Genomic DNA, 11,576 nt, shown 5'->3' with positions numbered 1-11,576 from the left:
TTTTCAGATTTATATTAAAGTATACAATTAATTAAAAATTTAAATTATGAGTGTAAATATAAATAATATTATGAAGATTTAAAATTTTGATAAAATGGTTTATATTAATCCCCACAGGCGCCTAGCCTAGCCTAGCCTATACCGGCTTTTAAGCTAGGCTAGGCGTGTTAAAAGTAGCCTAGCCTAGCCTATACTATAGGCGTGAAAAATCACAGCCTAGGCTAGGCGTGTAAACGTCTAGCCTAGCCTATATAGGCGTATTAATTTGGAAGAGAAAAATTAGTATAAAAATACATTTTTTTAAGCTATTTTTATAAAGAAAGCATGAAAATTTGAATAAATAAGGATTTTATGAAAATTAGTTTGAGAGAGATTTATTGTTTTTATTTTAGTATGTTATATACTTATTATTAATGATTGATTTTGTATATTTGTTCATTTATATTATAGTTTGTATATATAAATAAATAAATAATTAATAATATCACGCCTAGACGCCTAAGCGCCTACATCTCGTCTATAGGCGCTAGGCTAGGCGTTTTCTACGCCTAACCTAGGCTAGTTAAACGCCTAGCCTAGCATAGGCGTTAAAAGCCTAGCCTACGCCTATAAATGACGCCTAGACGCCTATGCTAGGCTAGGTACCTGTGGGGATTTATATTAACAACAACAAATATAAATAAGTTTCAATAAAAATTAAACTAAATGGTTTATATTTATAATGTTAAGAATTTTCTATTAAAAAATTTTTAATTAAAAATATTCAATTAAAATTCTTCATTTTTAAAATGGTTTGATAGTTTAAGAATACTTTAGTTGAACGATTTGATGAGATTTTTGAATGCGCGTATAGGAACCTTCGTACAAATTAACTATTAACTTTTAATAATTTATTAAATAGTTTAAATTAATTTAATAATAAAATATTAATAATTAATAATTAAAATTTTAAAAAATATAATTTTAAAAAATTCTATATTTTTAAAAGTATTCTAATCTTTTAAAAATTACAAATATAAACACACAATTTTTTTTATTTACTAAACATAGAGAAAAGAGTTTGAGCTTTTAAGAAGCACAACTCTCTTCTTCAGAAACTTTACCAATCTCAGTGGAGGGGCAGGCAAATAGTAACCAGTGGATAGGGATAAGATCGAGGAGGGATGCCACGTGGCATTGAAAAACTTTTTGTGCAGAATGAAATGAATGAGTCTCCAATTATGTGCATGTGCAATGGCTGCTATTCCATCAGGATGGTGTGCGGCCCATACAAGCATGCGCATCGAGAAGAAGCGGTTACCTTTCTTGAGAGTGGGAGCAAAACTGTGTGTGCGGTGCTGCAGTGATGGCAGTGAGAAGGAGGAGAACAACAACAAGAAGAAGAGGCTGTCTGAGCAGTCTTCGTGGGAAGCAAAAGACGCACAAGGCAGAGACTATCTTTACAGGCTCGGCAAAGAGGCCGATAACATGAACATCGCCGTCGGCCAACGTGCCGGCGTCATCGACTCCCTCTTCGTCGGCGATTTTCTCGGCAAGGACTCTGACATTGTCTTTGATTATCGCCAAAAGGTCACCAGGTCCTTTCAGTACCTTCAGGGCGATTATTACATTGCTCCTCTCTTCATGGTAACTAACCAACTAACCGCCATTTTCCATTTTCAGTAAAGATCCTCTAAAACGAAGATTCACTCTAGATCTCTGAATTCAATGTCAAGTTCTATTTTTAGAACCTTGCTTTAGAGATCATGTACTTCACCAAATGTATTTGTTTATAAATATTTTTAACTCATTTTCAATGTATATTCTGTATTTTAACATGAAGTTTGTACGAATGACTGATTCGATGTTTGATATTTTATGATCACGGAGCATGGTTGTTTTGGAAATTTGGAATTCGAATTTGACTTTCTTTTTTTCGTTTCATTTTTATTATTTTCTGCTATGAGGGAAAAAAAATGAAAGAAAAGATAGAAACATCGAATATGATTTGCATTGGCCTTTTCATTTTCAATATTTCATTTATGTTTTCACTTAGTGTTCGCAAAATTAAAACATTGAAAATGGAAAAACCAACCAACGAAGCCTTTAAGATTTCTCTTGTTCATATTCTCATGAGTACATACCATGCCCCCTTAGTAGTAGATAAAATAATGGATAAAAAATGATATATACATATTAAATCAGCTACGGTATCTTTTAGTATAAATACTAACCTTAGACGAGCCAAATTGTCATCCTTTCACTTCATCGTTGATTGGTTTCCTTTTTTATATATTGGATGGTATTTAATTTTTTCAGGTTCTCTTGACTTTCTTTTGACAGGACAAAGTTGGTAAGTTCTCTGAAACTGGGTCTTCATCAACAAACTCTAATTACTCATTCATTTTGAAGCAATATAAGACAGATTGGTACACCTTCATTTATTTTTCTCTTTTCTACAAGTGATTCAGACTTGAAAATAGTCAATACTCAATAGTACTATTACTATTATGATTTATATGAATATGCTCTTCTCCATACTGGAATCCGTGAGATAAGTGTATATTTTGTTTAAAGGAAATTTACACTTAGTTGCTTGCAATAACTCAAGTGTTTATGACTTTATGATGATTGCTCCTCCACTATTAAATTTTTCTAATTTTGAAGTGATAATTGTACCCAAAGATGGACATTATTGTAACATTTGTTTTTCCTATGTGTGCAGTATGTCACATTGTGAAGAACTACCTTGCTCATCTCCTCAATACTAAAGTTCCTTTGATTTTAGGTATATAACAAACTAAAAAATACAAATCAATCTTCCTGTTAATTTATGTAAAATGCGAAATAAAGTAAAATAATATTGGCTACACAGTTTCTTTTTCGGGATTTGTAGTCAGTTTGTGCTGCTAGTGAAGGTACCAAATTTTAAACTGGCAGATAATTTGGAACAAAGATTATTATCTTTTCCTTAAAAAAGAAAAACTTCCTTTTCTTGGGAATGCGATATTGATATTCCCTAGCTTGATTATTTAGTCTAGTATTAGTTCACACTACTCAACTCAAACTGAATCAGGGTGAAAAGGTAAAACATATGTATACAAGAGAGTTATTTCCTCATCCTATTTTAAATTCACCTGCATTTTTTTTCACATTCTTTCAGGTATCTGGGGAGGAAAAGGGCAAGGGAAATCATTCCAAACAGAACTTATATTTCAGGCCATGGGAATTGAACCTGTAATTATGTCTGCTGGGGAACTAGAATCAGAGAGAGCTGGTAAGTTGTTTCTTTTACACAGTTTTTCATTCATTAATAATTTCTTATTCCAAACACTACATATTTGAAGAACTACCTGAAAATTCTAGATAATATTTATTTTTCATTATTTCTTACCTTTCGTAGAATATGTATAATTATGAATACATATACATGTACAGTTTCCTTGAATTCACCATCCTACTTTTCTTAACAGGAGAGCCAGGAAAGCTGATTCGTGAACGCTATAGAACAGCATCTCAAGTGGTCCAGAATCAAGTTAGGAGTTTTAAAGTTTTCAGTATGTCTTGGTTTTTTATGATAAATTTTTCTTTATAAATTATACTTTATACTTTATGTGATCGATTATGGAACATTTGGCATTGGAAAGATAATGTTCTATTTTCTTTCAAAAGAAGTTGAACGCTATGATTGTATCTTCCGAGGTAATGTGGAATTGTTGCATTAAGCCTTCATGTTTAACATATGCTGATGTTATGCACAATCAATTGAATGTAAATAACAAAGAAAGGAAGCTGAACATGACTCACTGAAGTCTGATATGTCCAGTCCAATGTTTTGCTAATTTGGCTAAAATAGTCTTAAATTGTTTATTCCAGTTTTACCTCAGCTCTAGCTGCACTATGAAGTAAGAAAAAAGTTGTTGCAATTCTTTAATCTGCTAATGCAATCTACTATTGTGTTTGTGCCTGATACAGGGAAAAATGAGCTGCTTGATGATCAACGATATTGATGCTGGCCTTGGTAGATTTGGTAATATAATATTCTTTCATTTTTGTTCATTACACTTTGTTGGTTTCCATAGTGTTGCAGTTGTTTGGCAGAATTGTTAGCTAGTGAACATAATTTTCTTGTTTTCATACAGGGAATACTCAAATGACAGTCAATAATCAAATCGTTGTTGGGACACTTATGAATCTATCAGACAATCCTACAAGAGTAAGTATTGGCCAAGATTGGCGAGAATCGGACGTCACCAACAGAATTCCAATCATTGTGACAGGGAATGATTTTTCAACTATTTATGCTCCACTGATACGTGATGGCAGGATGGATAAGTTTTATTGGTAAGTTTTCATCCTTCGTATTCTAGGGTTATTGTACTTATCATTCATGAATTTCATTAAAGTTCTGATTTTTGAGGGTTAGTATTAAGTTTTATATTGGTTTTCCTGGTAGATATTTTGATGTTTGACATGATTGTTAAAGCTACATATTTTAACCATGTAATGCTCCCTAAGATGTTCTATGTGAATGTGGAACAGGCAACCTAACCATGAAGATATTGTGAATATCGTTCATAGAATGTACGAAAAAGATGGCATACCTAAGGATGAAGTAATAAAGATTGTGAACACATTTCCTAATCAAGGTGAAATTTATCTGCATCTCATGTAGGTCCTAAAACGTTTTGACATTTCTGTTGACAACTCCATTTCTGATAACTCACTTTGACATTGTTTTTTTTCAAACGATATGGTAATTGACAGCATTGGACTTCTATGGAGCTTTAAGATCACGTACATATGACAGATCTATTTTAAAGGTATTCAGATTCCCAAATTTGTATTAAGATACTGACTTTCCATCTAAAAATTCAATTACCTTTCTCCTTTACTACAACGAACGAAGTCTCATCCCACTATCCTCTTTATTATTCCATTAAATGTTAGTGGTATAGGCTTTAGATGCAATGAAACAAATGATTAGTTGAAGTTTCCTACATTGACAAAATTAATACAGCAAAATTTGTCAGTTCCCTCCTTTTGGTAACTTATGATGAGTTAAACAATCCTTGGTTCCCCAATCTGTGTTACGAATATGGATAAAGATCTGAATTTAGAACCCTTAACTTGTGTGAATGCATAACTATTTAGCATCTCACATCTACTTTTTATTTTAAGTTCCATGTTGCTTAAAGGCATCATCAAGTCATCATCAAGTCTCTCAGACTTTGCTGGTTTGATACTAGTTCCTCCATCCAAAGAGGAGTTCAATGTTTGTATTAACAGGATGCAAATACAGAAACAACGAGTACAAGAATCTATTTTCTTTGTCTCATTGTTTCTATGTGTCTGGAGACAGCTTCTAAACAATGGAACCCTTTATTGAAATATTTTCATCTAAAAACATGAGTACATGACAATGCTATGTCCATATAACCTTGGATTGAACTTTAGTTGTGAACTGAACACTGGGAGTACCAACTATTAGAGTCCTGACCATTTTGGTCATAAACCTTGTGTTTATGAATCCTAAGCTCATATGCAGCAAATAGCAGTAAATTAGAGATGTCCATGCTCTTTTCACTTTCCTCCTCCTCCTTGGTTCTTTTTTCTTTGTCCCCACAAAATCACTATTAATTTACAGACACATATTTGTGGTGGAATTGTAGTGGATTGAAGATATTGGAGGCATTGAAAATTTTGGAAAGAAATTTCTCAAGAGAAAAAAGGACCAGAGTCTTCCTGTATTTATTCCTCCAGAGGTAAATTAATAAGACCCTTGAACCTCATGAAATGTCGTGCTTATGCTTTTAAGGCTGATGGATATTTGTTTTCTTTTATCAGATAAGCATTTGATGAAATATTGACTGTGTTCATTTTTCTGTTAAAAATGATAAAATATAGCCAAAATGAAGTAGGTTAATGGATTTTCTGGGATCTAATGATTTTATATATAATATTGTATCTCTTGCTATTACTCTTTTTTTCTTTTTTTTTTCTTTTTTGTGACTATCTCTTTTATTACTCAGTTAAGTGAGATCAATTCTTTCACTGACAACATCTCCTTGCTATTCCTATCGTTTGTTAAATAGAGTTCCACATAGACAATATTATTCTTCAAAAAGGGAAAAAAGTGGATAATGTTTTTGGAGTCATACAGGAGTTATCTGCTTGAATACTTAGCATTATATTCCTCTCTCTAGACATTGTTTTGCTTAATGCAAACGAATGCAAAGGGAAACTGACAGGTTTTTGGTATTTGGATGGAATAGCAAACAATGGAGGCTTTAGTTGATTCAGGTTATTCTCTGATCAAAGAACAACAGTTAATAATGGAAACTAAACTTTCAAAGGAATACATGAAGAATATACAAGAATAATATAGAGGATGCCGATGTGGTGCAACAGTGCAACTCATCAAGAATTATGAATGGATCTGTCTGAAACCCTTCTGAAGTTGCAATGATAATAACTCTGATCTGATCAGTGTATTTATCTCTACCAAATTCTGTTTTTGTAACTAGTATAACAATGATAAATGTTTAGTTTATATAAAGAGATGGATGAAATCTGTTCATCTTCTGACTTTCTCTCCTGGTTACCTATCTTTGGTAAATAAATAAGTAACTATTTCTTTTTGGGAGAAAAACACAGTATGTATTTCAAGTTCTTCAAGAAACATTTTTTTTTATTTAATGATTTAACTAGCCATCTTGGATTACTAATACCAAACATGTTGTAAAATGATTAAATATTCTGCTGTAATTCATAATTTTCATCGTGATTAAACAAGACTACACAACCAACTTGAATTAGTCAAGTGGTCAATTCACTTGTCCACTTAAACAAGTATCGAGAGTTTGAATTCTGCTTTGTACATGCAGTAACTTATTAGCCAGCAGCAGACTCTTAATAGAGTTCAGATCCGCAACGAATTAGTCTTTGACATGTTGGACTTAGAAATACCGTGAGCAACCAAGCAAAAACGAGACTACACTAGTTTGAAGAATTTTTTTTTTCTTTTCCCTGGTAAATGAATGACAGATATGGGGGACATTAAAAGGGAAAAAAAAAACCAGTACAGTAATCCATCTTTTTCAAAATCAATATAATACACGGCTGAAAAATTTTCAGCTCAGGACAACAATGATCGCCGTCACTAAAGTTATTCTTTTTCCCCACGCCATGGTGATGGTGAATGAATGAAGCTTCAGAACCCATTTGAATACATTGCTGCGTGTTAAGGAAGTGGAAAACAAAGATAACGTGGACTGTAGTCCCTACACACTTGTCCATCGTTATGGTATCTAGTCATCACCTGTAACAGATTCCACAACAAAACCTCAGAAGCAACATTAAGATTTTTTTTCGCTTCTATAAATAATTGTGTTCGGAATTTTATTGTTTTAGCAATTATACCCTTGTTCAATGCAACTCATTTTAAAAATAACTGTCGCTTTCACATTTTAAGTTCACTGAAAAATAAATGTATCTAGATAATGGGATTGTGTAAATACATTAGTTTTTCAATGAATCCAAAACAACAATTGTTTTGAAACGGAGAGAATAATGCAAAAGATTATGGGTTAATACACGTTGGTGTAAGTTTTGATAGGTCAAAATAATACCGTAGGTAACAAATGTGTGTTGAATTCTAAACACTAGGACTCATTTCAATCACATTTGTTACCTTCGAAGACTGTTTTGACCTATCAAAACCTCCGGAAACCAAAAATAACCCACTTTGTACCTATCAAGGACAAAAATGAGAATCAACACCAATTTTGCAAAATACTTTCCGATCATTTTCTTTGCTTAAAACTTGACAGTTAGTTGATAGACGAGGAAGAAACAATAGTGCCAACTTGGCAGTAGCAACAAAGTAGAGCTTGTACAAGCTTTCAGCTCCATTATATAACTAACTACTATGAATTATGAATATATCTTTCAGTAAACTCACCAGTTTTAGGGTCTACATGTACGAAGAAACTGGCAGCGACAATAAGATAGCATAATATAAGCATTAAGCCTTTAAAATAGTTTGAGGTTCCTTCCTGCAAAAGGTAAAAGTAGTAAAATATGAATTATTTGCATAAAATATGAATAATAGAGACACTTGCAGTGCACCACATACTGAAACCTCAGTTCATACTCCAAGGGCAATTTGTTGATGTTCCACAATTTACTAACAAAATAGTTATGATTTATGCAATTAAACTTGTTCTTGTTTTATTTAGTTACAGGGCACAAAACAAAAATGTCAAAGCGGTTGTGAAATTCCGTTGCACAAAACAACATAGATTTTTTTAGGTATTACTTTTGTGGTGTTGACTAATTCTTGATTTAGGTTTACCATGGAACAATTATGTCAGAAGCTTCATATGTATATTTTGGATTTGGATTCTCTAAAATGAGGAATCCTTAAACGTTCTTACTAAGGAGTGTTGTACTCCTTGCTAATTAAACAAATATTAGCTCTCTATTCATTATATTTTATATCAATGGTTCATATTTATGATTTAGAGTTTAGAGTATAGGATTTAGGGTGATTTATTTTTTGTTTCTCTCTTTTTAACTTTAATAGAAAGTTAATTGTCATTTACTTTTTCTAGAGCGCATTAGCATTTGTGGTCTCACTAAATGATCCAAAAGAGGTCATCCCATCCCTTACAAACATTATCACTTAAGAAGATTTCCAATTTCGTAATTTTCTATATACAAATAACAAATTATTGAATTGGTTCAGAATTTTCCCAAAACCAATCTATCTCTATCCAGGCATATTGGTTTTTCACTCAACTTCAGTAATTTAGACACTGAATCCTGTCATAACTAAACAACACGAGAAAATTAATCTCCAATTATTGATGGCTATAAAATACGGAAACAAAACAGCACAATTCATAAGGGAAAATAAGGAGGTGCATACCTGCATCATAAATGCAACTACCAGCACCGTGATAAAAAGAGTGGCAGTCTCGAACAGTTGAAAATTCAAGTCCATTTCTTTTCCCATACACCATCCAACAACCACACAGAATGGGATCTACAATTTTTAAGAGAATAAGAATCATCAACCTTTTCTCCTATGATGATCATGCATGTTGGGAAAATGTTAATAACTGAAAAAACATGTTCCTATGAGATGAAGTAATCTAGGTTAGTCTGAGCCATTTAATAACAGGACCGTGTCTGAGCCACAACTTAGTGGTTAGTCTCCAGGATGACTCATTTGAGCTTCGACTCCCATATCCCTCCCCTAAATACCTTCTTGAACCAAGAGTAACTCCTAACTTTACTATCTTTGGTTTATAAAAGAATAAATAAATACACATTTTTTAAAAGTACAGGGCCATACCACAAACATAGATATCTGTGTAGATGATCCAACAGCAACTCCAATGGTGATATCCTGCAGAGAGATTGAATACATTAGCAATTAAACAGTACCCTCAGATAAAGAGTAGGGGCTCCAAAAGCCACTTACAAGTTTGTCCTTCATGGCAAACATGATAGCACTTGCATGTTCTGCAGCATTGCCAACAATTGGGAGCAAGATGACACTGATAAATGCCATCGACATATTTAATGACTCAGATGCTCCCTGAAAGAGACAAAAGACGATATATCAAACACAATTGATGATGCAATGGTTGTGGACAAGAACAAACCGAAGTTATTTATTTGTCAACAAACACAGGTAGGACACTGTTCTTCAGAGAATCAAGTCAATTTTTCTTCTACTTCAAACTCGGTGTCTGTTTCAATTCCCGTTATGTTTTCAAATCATTCTTGTTATAAATTCTGGTGTTCATTGTTCAGTGATGTGGTGCTGGTCATGTACTACATTTGCACTTGACCTATGTTTAAAAACGAATCAGGGTATCTTCACTTGCATTGCTATGTAAAAGTAATTTCCCAGATACAATTGAAACTAGGCCCTACAAATAGTGACCTTATCCCAACTTTGAACTTTTGTCTTTATAAATAAGAGCATAAAGTCTCCGTTTTATATCATGATTATATAAAGACTTATTGATGAGAAAAATAAACCTCCTTCTACCTGTTCATATTATCACCAGGAATTTAATAATTCGATTCAGGTTAAACCAAGAGTTGCATTGACAAGGTTAAGAACAAGGATATGCTGTATCATCTGAATTTCAACATTAAAGAATAAAATGAAATATAAATTAAGAAGAAACTATAAAGATCCCATTTCAACATTAGAAGAGAAAAGAAGCTTCAAGGGTATATGGATAGCTGAAGCATAATGACAAGAAATTCGAGAAGATTTTAAAGCTATACCTCTATGGCGTCTACAAGGTACCCGGACAATAAAGATACCCATGCCGTCAAGATAGCAAGCCAGACTATTGCTTCCGCTTGAGTTAATTCAAGTTCTTCCTCCTCATCTGAATTTTCACCACTAACTCCTTCCTAATCACAAATTATGGAGATTAGACATAGAAGGGTCAATTTTATGCAAGAAAAACGTGTAAAACAGCAAAAGGGCCATTGAACATACAGGAAAACTTTATAACCACATTCACTTATTTTCTTTCTAATGTCAAAATATAAAATTCTAATCACCTAAAAGCAACAATTAATCCCCTGCGCAAAAAATGAAAAAACAAAGAAAGCAGAGAAAGAATGGTTTTTCTTATAATGAATGCTGCAAAAGAAATAATCCGCTTACACAGTTACACTGAAATCAACCAACACGCAAAGCTAGATAACTCAACTATGCACATCTTAAGTGATAAACGTGATTTTATGAAAGAGACCAGAACCATTATTGTCTATATCTAATCCTCTGTGACAAAGGGGACAACATTTTTTATTAATATTAGCAAACACTTTGAGCCAACACCTTATTTTTATACTATTAGGATTTAAGATTTAGAGTTTAGGGTTTAGAATTTCGTATTTAGAGTTTAGAATTGGCCAAATATTGGCCAAAAATGATAAATTTGTTGGTCATGTAGCATTGCTACACTTGTACATTGCTGGTAGAATGGTGGCATTTTTTCAATTAAAAAATAGTCATATACCACCAATTCTTGGTTACGTTAAATAATGTGAACATTAAAAAAAAATTAGAATAAAAATATAGTTTATCGTTAATGTGTGGAATAGTAATCAAAATGTGAGATTAGTCAAGATGACAACTTCTTTAATCTATCATCTTGGGTTCATCAAAAGTAGGAGTGGCTAAATTCTTTTGTTTTATTAAAGAAAAATAAAGCATACTCCAATCTTCTCTCCAGTCCTCTTTATGTATAGGTATATAAATTCGAATGGAACTAATTGTATTTGCACATATATGAGGTATGAGAAATGCTAATCTTAACCTCATTGGGTGAACATTTGCACCACTCACTCATTTTGTTTTACTATAATATCCCTTTCATCTTCTCTCCATGTTAATGATGATGATGATGAATTGATGATATTGATATATAGGGTTATGGATATTTCTCTCTCCTATTAATTATTTGTGGTGAAATTAAATTATTTAATTATATCATATATTATTTATTTAACTGCTTAGTAAAAATTATATACCAAAATCTTATATTACTAGTATCTAG

General features: G+C 32.6%; 2 protein-coding genes across 5 annotated transcripts in view; one reads left to right on the top strand and one right to left on the bottom strand.

Moving 5' to 3' along the window:
• On the top strand, nt 1,118-6,671 carry LOC107620508 (ribulose bisphosphate carboxylase/oxygenase activase, chloroplastic). 2 transcript variants are annotated; one of them, XM_021117152.1, is made up of 11 exons: nt 1,118-1,626; nt 2,323-2,332; nt 2,705-2,767; nt 3,143-3,256; nt 3,453-3,514; nt 3,955-4,009; nt 4,122-4,323; nt 4,522-4,628; nt 4,747-4,802; nt 5,652-5,744; nt 6,231-6,671. In XM_021117152.1, the coding sequence occupies exons 1-11, from the start codon at nt 1,207-1,209 to the stop codon at nt 6,252-6,254; spliced, it is 1,206 nt and encodes a 401-aa protein (XP_020972811.1). In that variant the 5' UTR covers nt 1,118-1,206; the 3' UTR covers nt 6,255-6,671. The 2 variants fall into 2 exon arrangements, with proteins under 2 accessions (XP_020972811.1, XP_016178163.1); XM_016322677.2 differs by having other exon boundaries at nt 1,119-1,626; nt 6,255-6,671.
• LOC107620360 (vacuolar cation/proton exchanger 2) overlaps nt 6,837-11,576 on the bottom strand; it is a 7,743-nt gene continuing 3,003 nt past the window's right edge. For all 3 annotated transcript variants that reach the window (XM_021117148.1, XM_016322557.2, XM_016322607.2), the window contains 6 exons: nt 10,291-10,422; nt 9,470-9,586; nt 9,341-9,394; nt 8,912-9,028; nt 7,943-8,036; nt 6,837-7,300 (listed from right to left, as the gene is read on the bottom strand). In XM_021117148.1, the coding sequence (XP_020972807.1) occupies nt 7,290-7,300; nt 7,943-8,036; nt 8,912-9,028; nt 9,341-9,394; nt 9,470-9,586; nt 10,291-10,422 (525 nt within the window). In that variant the 3' untranslated portion in view covers nt 6,837-7,289. The remainder of the gene's footprint in view (nt 7,301-7,942; nt 8,037-8,911; nt 9,029-9,340; nt 9,395-9,469; nt 9,587-10,290; nt 10,423-11,576) is intronic.

Source organism: Arachis ipaensis, chromosome B01, assembly GCF_000816755.2.
Source record: "Arachis ipaensis cultivar K30076 chromosome B01, Araip1.1, whole genome shotgun sequence".
Classification (NCBI taxonomy): Eukaryota; Viridiplantae; Streptophyta; class Magnoliopsida; order Fabales; family Fabaceae; genus Arachis; species Arachis ipaensis.
Note: the sequence above shows the minus strand (reverse complement) of the source record. Positions and strands in the feature narration are given on the sequence as shown.